The sequence below is a fragment of the Mastomys coucha genome, unplaced genomic scaffold, assembly GCF_008632895.1.
Source record: "Mastomys coucha isolate ucsf_1 unplaced genomic scaffold, UCSF_Mcou_1 pScaffold20, whole genome shotgun sequence".
In the NCBI taxonomy this organism is placed as follows: domain Eukaryota; kingdom Metazoa; phylum Chordata; class Mammalia; order Rodentia; family Muridae; genus Mastomys; species Mastomys coucha.
The window spans coordinates 78,754,748-78,774,634 of record NW_022196903.1 but is presented as its reverse complement, the minus strand read 5'-3'; the positions used below and the strand labels follow the sequence as shown (position 1 = coordinate 78,774,634).

The 19,887-nt window shown below is 51.7% G+C and overlaps 1 protein-coding gene across 1 annotated transcript; it reads right to left on the bottom strand.

The window, feature by feature from the left end:
- Positions 1-1,105: 1,105 nt before the first annotated feature.
- On the bottom strand, positions 1,106-17,903 carry LOC116099158 (homeobox protein EMX1). The gene is made up of 3 exons (XM_031382367.1): positions 17,031-17,903; positions 11,411-11,595; positions 1,106-1,663 (listed from the first exon to the last, which is right to left on the bottom strand). The coding sequence occupies exons 1-3, from the start codon at positions 17,548-17,550 to the stop codon at positions 1,496-1,498; spliced, it is 873 nt and encodes a 290-aa protein (XP_031238227.1). The 5' UTR covers positions 17,551-17,903; the 3' UTR covers positions 1,106-1,495.
- Between the last annotated feature and the right edge of the window lie 1,984 nt (positions 17,904-19,887).

Genomic DNA, 19,887 nt, shown 5'->3' with positions numbered 1-19,887 from the left:
CCAGTAGCAACGTAGGAGAGGCCCCAGGTGGGAGAGAAGCGTCAGCACAGTACAGAATGGAGAAAGAGGAGACACCATCTTGCCTGATCGGGAGGATCAGAAGCCTGGGGGACCGTCTTCAACAGTCACAGAAGAATGTCTGTGTTCGTGCCAGAGAGCAGACTAGGGCCAGAAAAGTGGCAGGGACAACTGAGGGAGGCTACACGGGCTGACGAGTGACCAGACATCACTGTCTAGTCTGGAATAGGTGAGCTGAACGGGAGAGACAAGAGGTGTAGACGAAGCAGAGGAAGAAGTGTCGAGGGACCCAAAATGAAAACACAGGGATTAGGGAACCAAGGAGGGCATGCATCCTCGCAGGTGAAGGACCAGGTTAACCCAGGCAGGAAGTGGATGAATATGTCCAAAAGGGGAGCTTGGGACAGTGGCTGGTGGCTGTCGTTCACATCAGGAGAGTGCTAGAGTGGACAGTGGGAAGTTCATGGGAGGTGAAGCAGAGGCAGGCCTGGTGGTTGGGAGGGAGAGACTGCTGGAAATACAATCAATATGTGTCAAGGGGAAAGGACAAACCGGCAGACTAAAAGGCGATGGACAAGAGTTCATTGGGCCTGCCTTGCCTTTCTTTGTTGAGTCAAGGTGTCCCTGAGCCATGATGACCTCGGCAAGCTCACCATCAAGCCCATGGGCACCAGATGGGGTAGCTCATACTTATAATCCAGCACCTAGGAAGCTGAGGTAGGAGGATTGCTGTGACTTGGAAGCCAGTTTGGGTAACAGAGTAAGACCTCATGTCTGAAAAAGAAGCCAGAACAAGAGGCTGGCTCAGGTTCTTCAGGACAGGTGCACATCTGTGTGGGGGCTGAGCTTGGGACCTCCTTAACCCATCCCCCGCTCTCCTTCCCTCAAGATGCTCCTCAGCTGGAGAAGCCACTGGAGTCTGCAGTACGGAATCTCTTGCCTCCTAGCCCTACATGAGTTTGGAAAGATGTGGCTGAGGCTTCCCTTTAGGCTCCTGGGCCCTGAGTGCCCCTGCTGACCAGCTCCTACTACATGGAGAACCAATACCCAGCAGCCGAGGCTCTATGGTTGAAGATGGATAGCTATGTCATTAAGAGAGAGATTTTTTTTATTATTCCCATAGGGAAGGGGGACATGAGAGGATCACTAAGAACTACAGCAGGACCTGGAAAATAAATTAAAACAGAAATGTCTCAGAACAAAGACAGAGAAATGGAGAGCAGCTGGGAGGCTGCAGTGATGGGCGGTCCACCCAAGCAGCAGGCTCTCCACCAGAAGGCTGAGCAGTCCCAGGCCTCAGCCAGCCCATTCTCTTGTCCCTCTGACAGTGATGGCCCCAGGCTCCAAGCCCTGTGGGGCCGTGACTCGAGGCCTCCCTGCAGCCTGGCTAAGGAGTGGCCAGAGTCCAGCGTGGGCCCCCTGGAGCCTCGGCCAGCAGCAAGCAATGCTCTGCCCTTGTGGGCTCTTGATTGTTCCCCTAGTCATTGGAGGTGACATCAATGTCCTCCCCGTTGGCCTGCTTCGTGGCGATACGCCACCGGTTGATATGGTGGGAACCCTTCTTCTTCTGCTCAGACTCCGGCCCTTCCTCCTCCAGCTTCTGCCGTTTGTATTTTGTCCTCCGATTCTGGAACCACACCTTCACCTGGGCCGGGAGGGAGGGGCACAGGTAAGAAACACCCAACGCAGCCAGGATGGCCTCCACACTCCAGCTGAGCTGGGAGTCAGATGGGGAACATGAGGCTACACAGGCCAGGGTTCTCTCTTCCAGGCATCTGCCACCCGACAGATCTGGAGGACTGCTCTTCAGATGTAAGTGAGGAGGGCAGAGAAAGGACTGGGCTAGACATAAGGGTAGTTTTCTCAGACCCTCTCAAAGACAAAGGAGCAGGTATGGCTGCTGAGCCTTCTGGTCTCTGAAGCCACAGTGACCAGGCAGAGGAGAGAATAACAGGCCAGGGCTCTGCCAATGTCCAGAAAAGATGGAGTCATTCCCAGAGGGCCCAATGCATACTCCATCTTCTGTGCTGGCCTCACACTTCCACACAGAGACAGTTATGGGTCAAACCTGGAGGAGGTCTGAACATGGCCTGTGACAACATCTATGATCCCAGAACCATTAATGGATACTGTAAGCTCATGTGCTGTCTATACTGTGTGATGTTTTCCTACCCACTTCAGTAGTAGAACCGTGCAGGCCAGAACTTTGTGGTGGGGAACCCCAGTTTCTCAAGGTGCCCGCTCCTCAGGGCAGTCTAAAAACCACCCATGATCATTTGACCTTGGACAAACAAGTATGGGGAGAGTTCTGTCTGAGGCCTTGCCCCCTCCCTACCCACCCAAGGTTAGCTTTGCACCTCCTGGTCCAACAGCACTGATCCCTGTGGCCCATCTAGATGTCACAGGTCACACAAGGAATAGTCAGAAGAAAATCGGAGGACAGAAGTGAGTGCTTATTCGAACATAGGGAGTCCCCACTTTTGTGCCAGGGAGCCTTGCCTCATGTGAGGCTTGTACAAGGGAGACAGCATCCTCCGTGGTGACCCAGCAAGCCTGTGGGTCTAGGCACCTCCAGGAAGCCCCATTTAGTTCCATCTCTATCATTCTTCCTTCCTTCTCTCCTAGCTCCAATCAACCCATCCAGCATTCCTGGGTGTCCCCAACACAGCCCTCATACCCTCCCATGGGTGGCTCCCCACATACCCTCAGTACTTCCATAATGCTTTGATTACACATCTCTTTGCTCAGCCTTGTGGGCCAGCCAGGTCCAAATCCTCCTTGGTGCTGGCAGGAGGAGTTTGGGTCCCCTCCTCAGCTAAGTCTCTTCTCTGGATTCACACCCCTCACCCATAGGAGAGATGCTTTGGGGGCCCTTTGCGGTTCCAAGGCACCTCCTGGACTCCCGTGCCAGTGGATCCCTTAGGCAGGGGACGTGGGGCAATGGAGTTGCGAGTCCTGGTGTTTTCCTGGGAATATCAGCACAGCTTCAAACAAGCAGGGGCTGCCTGCTGTGGCTGTACAGACAGCACCGGTAAGCTGTTTGTGTACTGGGATGGTGAACATTTCTCTTTTGGCAACTGCAGTGACTGCTGAAGGGGGATCTAGAACTCAGGGCAGGGCTGAAGGCAGCCCTTGGAGACAAGCATGTACAGCAGCAAAGGCGAGAAGTGGGCCTGGTATCCTGGCTGTAGGATGGTTTCATGCAGGGGATGTGCCAACCTCACAACCCTTCCTCTCTGTCATAGAGGCCCTCAAAGGTTCTTCTCACAATCCCTGCTCACAGAAGCTTCCACTGAGCCATCTGTCCTGCCACTGGGTTGGAGGTGGGAACGCTGGTGCTCAGTGTTCCAAATGCCACTCGCTCAAGACAAGAGAGCTGGTCCAGGGAGCACCCAGGCACCCAGCCTTGGTGAACGAAGTCAGGATAAGGCAGGGTTCAAACTTGTAGCCTGTGTGCCTCTTCTCAGATAGACAGGGAAGGATACTGGCTGCTCTGGGCTCAAGACTTTGGGATCCCATGCCCACCTAAGCCCTGGTGTTCTCAGCACACCACTGGCGGTCAGCCCAGTGCCTGCCCTCTACCCCAGAGCATACTGTGACTGTGCCAGCCAGTGGGTGGATGAGCTTACCCTGCCTTCTGTGAATGACTCAGAGATGTGTACAGGACATCATATCTGACAAGTCCAAGTGGGCTGGATGCAAGTGGTTTCAAGTGGCAGTGGACAGCATCCAGAGACAGGGTCACTTTCTGCACCTTTCTCCCTTACCCTATCCTCAGGTCTTCTGGAGGCTGATTACAGGAGTGGCCTGTAATGGGACAGACCCAGCATGCTAGCTACCCTTGCCTGTCAACTCTCTCCCAAAGAAGGAAACTATAAATGGCAGAGTGGAGCCCGGGACAAGGCTTCAGGCCTGGACGGCATCCTGGTATACCACGCAAAAGAGAATCCCAACTATTTATTTTCATAAGAGAACTAAAGTCAATTGGGATGTAGCTGTTGCTCAGTTAGAGTCTAGCCTCATCACCACACAAAGGAGAAGTGATAGTACGTGTCTATAGTTCTAGCACTTGGAAGGTGGGAGCAGAAGGATCAGAAGTTTAAGGTCATCCTCAATTATATAGTGACTTCAGGGCCAGCCTTGGTTTCATGAGACACTATTTCAAAACACAACAGCACTCGGGGCAAGAAAGCCCCACATCTTGGAATAGCCCTCTTCATAGGCAGCCTGGATGTCTTCTACAGAGCAGCTCCGGGCTGGGTATCCAGATGCTGTGTATAAATTCTCTAGTAGCAGAGACAGTTGTTACTTCATAACAGTACAAAAAGCAGGATGAACAGTGTTGGTACCTGCAGTCACAGCCATGGGAGACAAAAATCTGTGCATGGGTGAGACAGAAGGGAATGAACCTAAACACCTAAACCTCTTCTTTGTTCCCTTAACTTTTATCCTCCCATCCTAACACCAATATATAGTCACCTCTCTCAGCCCCCAAAGCATGCCAGAAATGTTGGCTGGAGGCCCCAGCCACACAGCTTGACTCCTGTGGTTTGGGGGAGAAGCTTCTGTGATCTCCTAAATCACACTTTATTGTGTATCTCCCAGTCTCTTGGTGAAGCCAGATAGGCCCTTCTGAGACTCCCATTTTGCCCTGGCTTACGTAATCTGGAACTCTTATTGGCCTTTGAAAGCCTGCTTGGACATTCCTGGATTCCAGAGAGACTAAGCAGTGTCCTCTCTGGCTTTGGAGTTGAGTCCCAAGACACAGAAGGCCTGTCCAGGTATGGTCATCCAGTTGTACAGAGGTGGAGTAACCCAACACTGTACTGCAAGCAAGTGGTGCCAGGGACAGGTCTGGGAGATGGGAGGAATCAACGGAAGAGGGACTGGAAGGAATCAGAAATGGAGCTGGACAAGAGCTAAGTGCTAAAATGCAGAGCCCTTTAATGGATGTGCTTTTGCAAAAGGGTTTTTGTTTGTTTGTTTGGGTGGTTGGTTTGGTTTTTTGGGGGCGGAGAGGTGCTGTTTTAATTTTGTTTTGTTTGAGACAGGGTCTCACTATATAGCTCTGCTTGCCCTGGAACTGCCCTAAGTAGACCAAGCTGTCATGAGCATCAATTCTGAATTCTGCACTAGTTGGTTTTGGAGAAACTGAACCATTGTGGCTAGATTGTTATTGGTGTTAACTGCCAATTTAACACACAATAGAATTTTCTGAGATGATAATCTCAAGTGAGGACTTGCCTAAATCAGATTGGCCTGTGGCCATGTCTGTAGAAAACTCTCTTGATTGTTGATTGATGTGGGAAGGCCCAGTCCATTGTGGGCGGCACCATTCCCTGGGCAAGGGGTCTTGAACTGCATAGGAAAGTTAGGTGAGCACAATTCTGCTTGCCATCCAGAAAGCAGCTTCCTCCATGGTCCCTGACTCACTTCTTTGTGAGGTGAGTTGCTTGGTTAAAGGCTACTTTGTGTGGAATCGCTAGCAGGCCAACCACCTGCAAACACTTGCTTTGACTTCCTATCTTGACTTCCCTCAGTGTTGGGCTATAACCTGAAATTGTAACCAAATAAACTCTTTCCTCCCTTGAGTTGTTTTTCTGTCAGGATATTTTAGTCGCAGCAACAGAAATAAAACTAGACTAGATAGATTTGTACACAGGAATTTGCAACCAGAAGGAGCACAAGGAAACAAGAAGCTGGGTTAACCTCTTGCTGGAGGAAGCTGGTGGAGAGACGCCCTTTGTAACAGAGGGGTAGTGTTCACCTTGAGTCAGACAGAATGAAAAGCAAGAAACTGTTCTGAATGGGTCAACCCAGCACTTCCTCAGAGGACAGAGCACTATATACTATGGTGGGGACAGGCATGCGTGAATTCACGAGTGGATGGATGGTGAGTTTATAAGTAAGTGGAAAACAGCTCCTATCAGTATTTTGAAGACCACGCTTAACTTCTGCGTACATCTGCTGTTCTGAATAAAGGAGGGGTCACTGCACCTTGCTCACCCTTCCCCCCACCTCAGCCTCTCGGCTCTAGGTGCTTGTATACTTTCCAGGATGGACCGTGTCCCGGCTTTAAGAAGTCCAAACATCCCTGTCAAGATCCTGTAACTGACATGGGAAGTTCCTCCTTATGTTCCACTGCTCTTCTGCTTTAATTTAAGCATGTCTCCTTAGTCTGTCGGCCTCAGACACAGAGAACGTCCTTAGAATAGACGGCAGCTTGGAGACATCAATCACGCCACCGTTCAGCCTGCTCTCTTCCCTGCCCTCACTTGGGGGATCTATTTCCTATCAATTGATCATGTCAGACTTCCTGCTCTGAGAGCCAGACCAACTCTCATCCCCCAAGGCTGGCATCACCCCAACTCCTCGAGCCACCTTATATCCCGCTCCCTCCACCCATCCTAGAGCCTCTCCCCCAGTATACTAAACTCATCTGCCTCTCAGGCCTGAGTCCCAGCATCTCAGAGAGTCTTGCTTAGCTCCCCCTCACCCCACCACACAGCATTTCTAGGCTATAGGAATATGGAAACACCTGAGCCAGGACTGGGAAGAAGGGGTGTGTCATCCCAGAGCCACAGTGAGTTACTGTCAAACTTTTGACTTTTCCCTAAAATTCAAGTCACTTGGATATCTCCTGCTTACCCATCCCTCCAAAGGCAGGACATTGCATGGCAGGAAGCACCCACCCTGAGTGTCTGTGAAGAAAACCCACAGGTAGGTAAAGAAATATCTGAGCACTTCCAAGCCCCCACTCCCTCCCTGCTCTCAAGCCTCAAAATGACATCTGGTCTTAACACCTCCATCTCCATTTTAACTTGCCCTCTTCTAATCCTTGTCCCCCCCCCCACCTACAATCCTACACATTCTTTCAAACCTTCCAGGCCAGAAGTCTGCTGGGGACCTCCCACCTATCAGGTCTCCTGATCCCCCTCACCCTGAGCTATAACTTCAAGAGGGCTCAGTTACTCATCCTATCACTGTCCTGCAGGCATGTAGGACAATATACTTTAATTTAATACATTAATCAACAATCAAGAGAGTTTTCTATCCTTGTCTTGCAGGCATGTATAGACTTATCTAGATCTACGGTAGCCTCCATCATTATGTGAAGACTTACCAAGGCCCAAGACCAAATTTCCTGCTTTTCTTACAGCTCAGCAAAAGTAAAAGGGAGACAGGGCCAAGAGACACTGTGAGTCTATTTTATTCTAGGGACTACTGGAACACGTAATTGGCCAAGAACAGCACTCACCCCCTTGTGTTCCACGACTGCCCACTGGCATCTGATGGGTACCCAAGGGATTGCCTGGCCTTTTGGTGTCCATGGAAGTCAGCCTGCAGGTGTCTCATATGATGGGAACACACCCTCCTGGTGACAGAGGTACTGATCTGACTTAGGTCTAGATTTGCCAAGCAGTCACATGTATGCAAGCCTTCCTGGTCACACCCCAGGGCTGCATCACAGTTGTGAGAAGCAAATGAATACAACCAGAAGGGAGAACTGGCTGTGGCCCAGGGCCCATCCGTCCACCTCTGGGACTGAACATCTCCGCAGTGATCCCAGCAGGAACACCACTCCTAGCTAAGCCAAACTGCTCAGTACCAGATAGCTCAAGCTACCCAATGCCTCAAGCTGGAGCTCTGGCAGCCCAGAACTCACCTCTGAGACTTACTTATAGTCTGTCTTTGTGCCAACTAACAATCAGCTATGACAGTAGGTCTGGACAACCAAAGGGGCAAAACAGCGAGGGACGAGCCAAGGATGAAGCGACAAAGGAGTAGTTCATAAAGTCTGGCTGAGTGTGTGGGATCAAAACAAATGTACCTGACCATTCAGTGTTGATTGGAGACAGGGTCTAGATTGACACAAACCAGGCCAGCTTCAGTATAGCTTAGAGTTTCAGAGACTCCTACCTCTACCTCCTAAGTGCTGGGATTATAGGTGTATACAGCCTGTATGACTAAAAAAAAATTTTTTTTTATTTTATGAATGTTTTACCCATGTATGTATATGTACCACAAACATGCAATTCCAACAGAAGCCAGAAGAGGGTGTTGGATCCACTGGACTTAGAGTGGCTATGAGCTGCCATGTGAGTGCTGGGAATTGAATCCCAGTCCTTTGGAAGCTCAGCTGGTACTCATAACCACGAAGGCATCTCTGCAGCTCCATGCCTGGCTTTTATTCAGTACATATTTACTGAATATCTACTCCATGCCAGGCATTTTGCTGGATCCCATGAGGAAATCAATTTGACCTCTGCTTCCCACAACCAAGATGCTGAGACCCATATTGTTCATCATAATTACCCAGTGAGCTGTGGGAAAGGTCTCTCTCTTGGACTACATCTTGGATGTCCTAAGAGCATCTCCTGGGTATCCCTGTATTTTAAGATCTCCCTGAGTGATGGATTCTGATCTACAGATTGACATATGGACATGACAGATAATTATGTCATAACAGCAAAATGTGACGCATATTAGGAAAGGCAAGGGGGGACACTGGGAGTTCTGGGAGAATGGGGGAAGGATCACAACACACACACACACACACACATGCTACAGAAAAGTCAGAAGTAGAAAGTGGATGGTGAGCCTCACAAATTCAGGGCTGGGCATGACCCTGGCATTTCTTTCAATCACAGCAATGTGACAGTGGAAACCCGGGAGAAAACCGAGCCAGAGCTGACATGGCAAGATGATGGATAATCATCGGCAGGTATGAAGATGTCGTTAGCTGCCAATAGCTCTCTAGGGATGGATGGTGGACAGAAGAAGACAAAATGGATGAGGTAATCAACAGATGGGTACACGGAGGTTACTGTTAAGAAGAAAGGCATGTATTTTGGAGAAAACATGAATTTCCCAATTTGGGGAGAGAGCTAATGAACAGGGACAGATAGAAGTTGCTAGATAAAAGACAGTTACATGTAAGGGGCGGAGCACAGAGGCCTGGTTGACAAACGTAGGTATTATGTTAAAAACACAAAGCAGGGAGGGAGCTGACTGGAGTGCCACATGCTTGACAGACAGCAGATAACCAAAAATGACAGGTAAGCTTGCATGGCAAACACTGAGGGGTGGATGGTGAGCTGATTCTACAGTCTAAGTCCAAAGAGCAAGTTACAAGGACGATAGAAAGGTAACAGATGATGATGATGATGATGAAGATGATGGTGATGATGATGATGATGATACTGATATGGCAGGAAGAATGCTGGCCTAGGGGAAACCTGGGCAGGGCCTTTATTATGCTATTAATTTGATGGATTAATTTAAACAGAGAATGGACCTAAGAGGGAATGGGAATGGGTGTTACTTGAGTTCATATAAGATAGATACCTCTAATCCTCAAACCTGGTCTCTGGATGAAGAGACAACTGAGAGAGGTCAAGCAACCTTCCCATTGTGCATAGCGGGCAGATGGGCATCCGAATTCCATCTGCCTGACTCGGGTACTCTGCTTTCCACCTCAGGGTCTTTACCTGGAAAGGCAGAGCTCCGAGGAAGTTCTCGGGCCCCTTCAGGTAGTTCTTTGATGGGAGAGGGGTGGTGTTGTCTTATGTATAAAAAGATCCCCATTCCCCCGGGGCAGGATTAACGAGAGTCCTGAGGGCTAGCAGACAGACACACTGTATTCTTCTCTTTGGTTTTGTTCTAAAGGCATGTTAGAAATGTCCCATGATAGAGATGAGAGCAACAACCAGCCTATCGACTATGAACTGGCATTACGAGACGTTAAAATTGACAGGAAGCTAGATTCAGTTTGAAAGAAAATTAATTAAACATGTTCTCACTGTGCTGGAAAAATGGAAAGTTTAAAAACAATGCCATGATTTCAACAAGTGCTAATCTGTGGGTGGCAGGATTATAAACTGTTTTGTTTTCTTACATTCCTGCAATTAACATTTAATAAATATTACTTTTTTACATGAAGCTAATTATAAACACCATTCTTAAGTTGACACCTTGTTTTAAACAATAATTGTAAAGCACTGTTTGCCAGGAGGCAAAAGAGGTGTTATTTTATTAACTTATTTTTTAAACATTGCTTTCTTTAAAACAGTTTTTAAAAACTAACTCTGCTGTTTTGTAAGATTTGTTTGTTCAGTAAGAGCTGTCAACTAGCAACTCTAGAACCCACAGGTTCTGTGGTGACCCGGAAGGAGGCCCCGATTCTACTGTTATAGGGAGTACCAAATGCTGTAGCCAAAATGCCAGGACTAATGGGTGAGGTCAGTTTAGAGAACTGGGGTGCAGCAAGGGGTTATCTACCAGACCAGTGCCTCCTGTTACCCCAGCAGCTAAGGGAGAACACAGGCACACCCCTACCTGCATAGGGTTTGTGGGAAATTGTATACAGGGGCAGGGTAGGAGGAAAGAGCAGCTGAAGGTTCAGCACTGGCAGAGACAGAGGTCATTGTCTGAGAGCTGCCAGGGTCTGTAAACCTAAATTAGAAAGCAATCCAGTATAGCAGCCAGGATGGGAGTCCCTCAGCTACTTCGGTCCTCCTTCATAGCAATGGACCAAATGTTTAATGGCACTTTCACGCAGTGGAAAAAACCCCCAAAAAACAACAACAAAAAACCCCTCATGTTTGCCTCTTTACTTCTTCCTAGACATCTTTTTTTTTCTTTAAATAATCAATTATTATTAAACCCTACATGGGAATTGTAATGTCACCCATTCAAAGCTCCACTCCTGCCCTGCCCCACACCAATGGAGTTCATTCCCTCAACGCAGTTAGTCCCTGTGTGCCTAAGTCTACTTAGACACTCCTTAGACACTCTTGGAGGCTTATCACGCTAAGATGACCGCGAATGAGCCACAGTTCTCAGAGCCCTAGCAAATGTCCTGTGATCAAGGCCGCTCTCCAGTTAGGAGCTGACCTCAAGTCCTGTGTTGCAAAGCTGACACTGTCTTTCTTTGCCCAGACACCACAGCTACCTGAGGTCAGATGAGGTGTCCTCACTTTTGCCAGGGCCAAGAAGAACGGACCAGTCCCACAGACTTGTGGGTACTGTATCACCTAGACTGGAGAGGGGCTAGGGATCTTTGTGGCCTGGGTGCACCACAGACCAAATCCAGCCTTCTGGTGGGATCCTTAGTGCTGATTATAAGACCAGGGAAACTGGGCGAGTTGACTTATGCCATCCCAGAACGCAGGAGACAGAGACCTGAGGATTGCTTTGAGCTCAAGGCCAGCCTGGGCTACATACATGTGTCTCATTACAAAACAACACTCCTGAAACTTAGCAGGGCAAGACTAGAGAAAGTGTAGGGTTTCCAGGGATGCGATCATCGAAGTGGCTTTTGGAACCCGAGGGGTAGAGAAATCTGCACCCAACCACCCACCTCCTGAGGTTGTGGCAGGAGAATGCTCACCTGTGTCTCAGAGAGGCTGAGGCTGCCTGCCAGCTGCTTCCGCTCGGCGCCCACCACGTAGTGATTCTTCTCAAAGGCTCGCTCCAGCCGTAGCAGCTGCGAGGGCGAGAAGGCCGTGCGAATCCGCTTGGGCTTGCGCGCGAAGGGCCCGTGCAAAAGCAGCCCGTCCTGGGGAACGTCGCTTGCTGCAGCCCAGAGGCGACAGCAGGTACAGATAGAGAGAAGGGGCGCGGTGAGTAGCAGGCCTCTGCCTCGGGGGTGCCCTGCCACCTCTGCAATCCTGACACCTCCTCCGCCTCTCCCATTTCCCTTGTGGCTGCCCTGAAACCACACTCCAGAGCTATCCGCAGGGAATGAGGAGCAGAATCCACTCGAGCCAAGATGCGAGCCCAGGCCTGATGAGGGCCCAACAGTCTTAAATCCAACGTTGCCAGGGGCAGCAGAAAGGCCAAGGGATGGCAGAAATCCCTTAGGTCTGTTCCTGCTCCCCTACAGTGCTACTTCCACCCAGGCCCCAACGACTGATTAGCTTTTAATTATTTAGTTCCAAAAACTTCCCAGACTAGCTAAAAAGGACCAGGTTGGGGCTCAGAAAGGTGATGTGGGGGAAGAGCAAGGCTGACAGGAAGACTACCCAGAAGTCCCCCAAAGATTCTAACTCGTGCTTAAAGCACTCCTGCAGCTAACTGCTGGGGCTACCACAACCCTGCTGAAAAATCCTGCCAGGGGGCCTAGGCTCCACCACACAGGAGGTGAACACAGGCTGGATCCAGCAAGCAGACAGACAGACCCTGGAGTTTTTCTCTGTCCCTCCCTTCTGTCCTCAGGCCTTAAACACTGTGAAGGCAGGCCCACTGTGAAGGAAGGCTGGAGGAGTGAGTGGAAGCCATTCTCATGGGAAAGGCTCCTGTTAGTCCTCTGAGTTGAAAGATCATGGAAGTAAATTATATATATACATATATATGTGTATATATATATGTATATATATCCCATCATACATACAACTATATTCATTTCCCTATAGGTATGTGTAAATGCCCAGCTTTCCCTTTTCCTGCCATTACTGTATAAGAGTTCATAGAGTGACTGTCCCTTGGCAAAGCTCCCACACTCCACTACTACACTGAAGAGGACTGAATAAGACTGGGGTGGTGGCCAGGAAGTGTAAAAGCCAGAGCAGGCTTCTATCTACAGCTCTGGGTTGGCGCCCCCCCTCCACTGGGCCCTCACACAGTTGCACATGCTCAAGGATTCAAAAAGCCCCTGAGACCATCACACACTGGTCCTCACACACTGGCCTATATCAGTTCCCCTGACCCAACAACACAGAGCCCTAGATGAGATGTTTTGACAGAGTTAGCTGTTGAGATTGACTGATCCAATTAATTTCCTCAGAGACAGCTACTGACTGGGTTGACTCAATTGGACCCACTATTTCACTCTAAAGACAGCAATCTGGACAATTCAGATGAGATCTCCTGTTTCTGGAAAGAGCTATGTGAGTGAAAGCCACATCATGAGGTGCCCTTGTTAAAATTCAGCTGGTAGACTTAACTGTATCCCTCTACTGGTTGCAACTGCCCAATTGTCTTCGGGCTTTGGAAGTCTATGCCAGGTTGCTGGAATCTTCTTTGGAACACAGTTGCCTGGGATTGACCTCCCATCACCTACGCATTTTAAGAGGTTGGGTCTGCACTACTATGCAACAGGGTGAGGAGGGGGTATCACTGAGGAGCGAGGGATGGACATCTCCTCCTAAAGGCTGGTGCCAAGAGCAGAGACCTAGGATCCCCACTGGCCTGGCTGAAGAAGTGGGGGTCTCAGTTGGGAAGTAGAGGGACAGTCAGGGAAGGTAGTCTGCCAGAGAGAGAAAGAGGGGAGAAAATAAAAAGCCTGCTCCTGGAGAGAATAAGAAGACTCAAAGCCTTGGGTGAGGACCAGTCTGGAAGTCCAGGGAGGGGAGAGAAGTGGCTGAGAAGCCTTTACTGAATCAATTGCTTCGAAAGCCCACATTGTTCAGAGTCCAGGCAAAACCCCAAAGGGGGTTTCCTCTGGACAGATGAGCCAGAGAAGAGGTTGTGGGGAGAGGCCTTTCTGTGTCAGCATTCATGGGCTTTGGTTCCAGTGGCTCAGCTATCTGGCCTAACCTCTATGGCAGTGAGGTCACAGTGGAGAGGGCCACGCAGGACTGAGTAAGTGGGATGCAGAGGTGTACAGGGAAGCAAGCAGAGAGAGCAAGACTGGGGCTCTGCTTCAGTGTAGTGGCTGTGGTGAGGTGCTGGGGTGTGTGACGGCCACCTGTCTAGTGGAGGAAAGCTCTCCCTGTCTGTTTAAACCGCACAGGATGAGGAGAGCCTCCACTAGGTCTTTCCTGAAAGCTACGTTGCCTCCACCCCCCAGTCTTGCTTAGTTTGGGGAAACGGAAGGCATGTCCTGCTGTAGTGGTTAGTATGTGCCCCGGGATGTTTTCATATGCATGTGTTGAATCATAGGGTCTTCTTGACCTAAGTATGAAAGAAGCCTGAGGCTACAAGATTATCCAAAATACTGATAAATAATGACAAGTTATTTAATTAAAAGAACAAAATACCAAAGCCTTCCCCAGCGAGAAAGATGATGTTTAGTGCAAAACCAAACATCCAACAATATTAATCAATGGCTACAAGTTACTTTAAGGATAGGGGTGTCAAGGTGTCTGTGTACTGGACACCTCTCTTTTTGACCCATGGGAAAGGGTCCACCTCTCCCTGCCACCTCCAGAGGAGCCTACACAGTTCCTGACTGAGCCACAGGACAGACCAAGCTTGAAGCTGGAGGTGCAGCCTGTTTGGACGAAGTAATTTCAGGCCGTGAGAAAAGGTGTCGGTTTTAGACACCCGTAGGAAAGGAAAATGAACTCATCCTTCCCTGGAATTAGGAGTTAGGATGTGAAAGTTCCCACATTCTCTCTCTCTCCAGGCCGCTGCAAGGCGATGGCTGGGAGCTAGCAGTAGAGATACTAAGAACAACCAGGATGCGGAAAGCAGGAGCAAGAATCCGAAGCTCCGTGGGCTGGGGCTGCAGTCCAAGATGGAGAGGCCGCATTAGCTATAGACTTGGAGCCTGGTGCCCCGGAGGAATGGCCTGGAACTAGAACCTGGAGCGGTCGGTCTACAGTAAAGCGGAGGTAGCCTGTTCCCTCCTCACGCTGGAACAAAGGCGGCCTTTGAAGCTAATGCCCACAACCGCAGCAGGGTTGGCAGGGCTGGGTCTCCCTTAGTCCCCTTCAGCTTTCCAATTCAGAAAGTTCTTGGTCCATGGGAAATATCACCAAAATGACGCCGACCTCGCTTAATCTTCGTGGGTTCTTCCCGTTTTGCTCCCCAGTTCAGAGGTCCCGACCGTGCACCCCGGCTTTTCCTCTTTGCTCAGGGGAGAAGCCGGCTTCCAGGCGCCATCCGCCCGCGTTGCCCGGGAGCGCAGCGCACAGAACGTGTACGCGGGTTCCTTTTCGTTCTTGTAGGGTTTCGTTTTCTTGCATCAAAACGGGACTGAAGTGAGCATCGCGGAGACCCGGTTCTCCAGAAAACACGGCGCCGGAGGGCCTGGGATGGCTGGGTTTTTAGCCCCGAGCCCCGGTGGGATCTGGAAGAGGCGGCGTCGCTGGTCTGCCGGCTGCAGGGCCGCGGCACTTCGGAGTTGGAAAAGGTTGATCAGCACCTCTTGGACTTCCGAGTTCGCAAGCGCGGTCACACTCGGATCCTTCTCCGCGTCGAGACGCGGTTCTGGAGAGAAAAGGCCCACCGTTTGTGTAACTCCACAACGTTTCCGCTGGAACCGATGGCTCAGAGAGCAGCGGAAATTTCCTGGAGGGTTTTGAGGAGGATGTATTGGCCTCGAGTGGTTGGGGATGCTCTGAGCCCGAGAGCTGATCTCTCTCAAAAGGCACCTCCAGCCTCGGGCGATCGGGATCAGCGCGCGGGGCCAGAGGTGTGAACCGCGGAGAGAAAAACGTTGAGATTCCGGACTAAGGGCTGAAAAAGCCCCATCCAGGAAACATCTTGAGCTGCTGAGGCACTGGATTAGGCTAGGAGCCCTTAGCACCCTGTCTTCCAGGGTCCCGGATCGTTCACCAACCCAGGTTCCTTGAGCCTTGGGCTCACACCCTGGAAGGATCAAAACTCCGCCACTGGGCGCGAAGCTGAAGATAGAGACCCCAGGGGGAGGGGGGACGCGGGTAGTTGGCTAAATTTGAATAGAGCCTCATTTTAGTAGTAAGCATTGATGTTAAGTGACAGGAAATGTTACCTAAAGTAGATAATACCTTAGGCTTTTCCACTCCCGCTCCCGCCTGGGCACATTTTTGAGAAGAAAAATATACCCACAAAAATATGCGCCGAAATAATTACACTATTGGATCCACGGGGGTTTCTCCGTTAGTATGTAGTGGCCAGGTGAGACTGGGGTCACTGACAAATCGGGGCCCTCTCCAAATAGCTTTCTCCAAGTCAGTCAAGCGACTATAGCTAAAGGTTCAAGAATTTTTTTTCTTTTATCGTATAAATAATTGTATCGCATATCAGATTCACTTTGGCCGTGTAGCTCTAGCTTAATATCAGTGTAGCTCCTGGAGCCAAAGTGCCAACCTTGTCTTAGTTTTGTTGCTGTTTTACGAAACGCTAAATTTACCTGTAAATAAAGTCTATATATCAAAGTGGGAACTAAGCAATTGCTATAGGAATTAAGGCCAATTTTTTCTTTTTCTGTTTTTTTTTTTTTTTTTTAATGGAAGAAAAGAAAACTGCACGTCCAAGGAAGAAAATTATCTGCACTGAACATAACTCTCTTTTCTTTAGGAAAGTCGGAAAACTGATGTGTGTGCGTGCGTGTGCGTGTGTGTGTGTGTGTGTGTGTGTGTGTGTGTGTAAAGCTTTTGGAGGGGGGTCTTAATTAGTAAACCAGATGTGGCTGCTGACGGGGCGGGATAAGACTAGATATGACCTTAAAAGCCCTCCTCCTCAACCACCTACTCAAGAGAACTGTCCTGAGCTCTAGCAACCAACCAACCAACCGGGTGGGCTCCTGGAGGAGGTCAGTGGTGAAGAAAGCCAGTTTGTCTTCGCAAGCCTTTCCCACTTTGGGTCGGAGAGGTCACATGTGACTGGCCAAGGTTGCTGAGAAACGTCCCAAGAAATCTGAGTGAACGCACCACGCTGCCCTGTTTCTCACAGAGCCAGGGAATGCGGGTGGACTTTCCCCTGCCCCGGCGCGCCAAGAGTTGTGGTGACCAAGAGAGCGAAGTATGGTCACAGCTCAAAGCTCTGGCGCGGGAAGGGCGGAGGGCCAGCATTTTCAGGGACGGGACTGGTTTAGTCTGAGAGGAGATAACCACAGGAGGGTCTGAAAAACCTCCGAGGATGCTCTCGGCCTTCTGTCGCAACCCGGCTTCATTCCTTGGAAAGCGTGGCGGTCCCAACCTCACTTCCTGGGTGGGAGACCAACACAGCAGACCACTGGCTAATCGCCTGCGCACCCTCAAGGCTGGTCCCTAAGCCTTGTCCCCCACAACTTCTGAACAGCCCCACCGCTGCGCCGAGCCTCCCCCGCATCCCCGGGTCACGAACACAGCGTGGACACTCACCCTGGAAGCGGTGGCCAAAGAAACGATTCCGAAGCACCCAGGGGTAGAAGTGGAGAGGGTCCCGATGCTGGGCGCTGAAGAAAGAGTGAGGGGGTTGCAGCGAGGAGGAGCCCAGCTGGTGTGCCGGGTGCACCGTCAGAGCCGGGTGGTTCATGGCCTCTGGGAACACCAGCTCCGGCCCTCCATAGAGCGAGCGGCCGGCGCCCGCAGCTGCCGCGGCAGGGAAGCCACTCACGAAGGCCGTCTCGGCCGCACTGGGGTGAGGGTAGTTGAGCGCCGTGGGCCTGAGAGGTTCCTCGGAGGCGGCCACAGCCAGCGGATGGGAGCCCGCGCCCCCGCTGCCAGGACTCCCGCCGGTGCCACCATCCTTGGCCACCAAGGACTCTATGGTGAAACCCCGCTTAGCCGCGGGCTGGAACATCGTCGCGGCCGCGGAAGCGGAGTGAGGTAGCGGGGCTCTGGGGAACGCTCGGTGCCCCGGCGCTGCCGCCGTGCGGGGTGTGCACCAAGCCTGGCACATGCACTCACGCCCGCACCCTTCACCTCCCCCGCCCGCCCACCCGCCCGCGCTCGGCCCTTGCGGACCAGCCAGGAGCGGGGCGGTGAGGGGCGTGCGAGAGCCCGAACACCGAGTTGGGCCACTGCGCGCCGCCTGGAGCGTGGTCCCTGCGGCCCAGCCGGCAGCTTCCTGCAAACGCCCGGGCGCGGGCTGCCTGTGCTACTGAGAGAGCCGCTTCAGCGGTCCTCCTGGCTCTCTCCCTTACTAGTCAAGCTGTGACCGACCACCGCCCGGGATCCTCCTAGCTCTGCCGGGCCAGGCCTGGGCTACAGCTCTGCGAGGAGAGAGTTAGCGGGCACCTGCCCCGCGCTCCCCCATTGGCCACAGCTCACCTGCCCCAAGGTGGGGGGCGGGGCGGGGCGGGGCGATGGATGGCGGGTGGGGATACAGTCCCCAGTCGGAGGCAAAAGCCGGACTGGAGCATTGGTACTCGATCTAGTGTCCTCCTGCTCCCCTCCACTCTGCATCTTGATTCTCTGACTTGGCCCTTTAGCCTCCGCCACAGTCTGCTCTGAGGGGGACGTCTACAAAGCCTGGGCTTGAGGAAATATACCAAACCCTCTTCTAGCACGCACCGCAGTTCGTCCTGGGATGTCGTTTCAGTTCGTAGAGAACTTGGATCCAAGCTTAGGATGGATGTTTGGGGGTCTAGCCTAGATTCTCCAGAGAACCTGGTCCACGCTCGCCTAACCTAAGGGAGCTCTCCCCCTCACCCAGCCTCTGGAACTGTTTTCTGAAGCTGCGGTCGTGTTTCTGAAATTTCGCATTTTATGGATTAGGGGAACAGTGCTTCAAACGGGATATGCATTCTTTTCTCAGGGGCCAGGTTCGCACTGTCCGGGGAGGAGCCACAGAACCCATCACTCCGCAGCTCTCCCGCAGCAGTTCGCAAGCGTTCCAATGCAGCGGTTTTGCCAGCCCCACCCCCCACCTCATCCCCCGCCCGCAGCTACCATCACCCACCGGACCGCGGGGCTTAAGTTCAGAGCGATTTCCTTTCGTTGGGCTCCAGTATTAGACGACAAGGCCAAAATGGGGTCTTTGGGTCACTGTATTCTAAATTGGAGCTGGCCTTGCTGTTCGCGTGGTTCTCCAGAAGACAAGCCAGTGGTCCTTGGGGGGCAGTGGCAACCTGGCTTCTTGGACATGCGACCTGCGACCAGGTTGACCTGAAACCTGTGGCCGCTGGGCAGTGTCCCAATCTGCTCAAGCTGGTTTCCAATGCAGGCGTTAAGCCCAGAGGACAAGAGGGCAGCTGACCATTAGAACCTGAACTCTGCAATCCACCTCAACCTTCCAGGGCACTGCGGCCTAAGGGGGCTCTTAGTTAGGGGGTCCAGACCCAGTCAGTCCTTGGTCCCATATGGCGGGGGAGGAGGAGGCCGAAGAGAATTTTACTTTCTTGTCACTGCCCTGGTGAGTCCAACTGGCTACAGCAAAACCCAAGCGCTCTCCTGGGCCTCCAGAACCCCGAAGGGCAGTGGGGTCTTCATCCCCTACAACTATGGGGACTCCAGGCCAGGTCTTGCAGCGGCCCGCCAGAATGCCAAGAGCCTTGGTCCGGAGAAGCGCTCGGGGCGCCCTCGCAGCTACAAAGCGGGTTAAAGTCTATTTTCCACTCCACTGCTCCGAAAAGCCCCCGCAAGCCTGTACCATTCCGGCCCCCTTGGGCGAGGTGGGGAGGAGGCGGCGAGAGGGGGCTGAAAGGGGACCGCACCTTGAAGCCCTTCCCGTCCTGGACGACCCAGGACCAGACTCTGTGTTTCCCACTCTTTACCAGATTCGCGCTACGCACCCTGTCTCTCCCTGCCTTCTTGCCACCTCTGCTGCTTCTTCTGATGCTTTCCCGACCCCCCAGCCCGGTACCTGTCTCAGAAGTGTCCCTTATCACGTCCTGCTTCCTCTGTCCACATGAGGATCAACCTTTCCCTTTTTTCCTTGGCCACATCCTGGGTGGCTGACTGGGATGGGGTTGTTGATCATTAAAGTGGCAGAGGTGGGGATCCGGAAGATGGTCTCCTTGGAGCAAGGTCTGGGCAGAAACCAGGTTCCATTCAAGAAAACTGTCTAGGCTTAAGCTCTGGGGGACAACCAAGTGCTGGGCTCTATGGGGGAGATGACAGAACAGGGCCCCTTGCTGGTCTGAATCCCACAGGTCATCCTCAGGCTCCTTCTTCTACCCTCATGTCTAGCACCGGCAGTAGCTAAGAACTCCTTAAAGGAGGCAGTCAGATGGGAAGCTGGACTGCCTTCACCATCCCAGTCTTGCATCTAAGGTACCTGCTCTGGTTCACAACT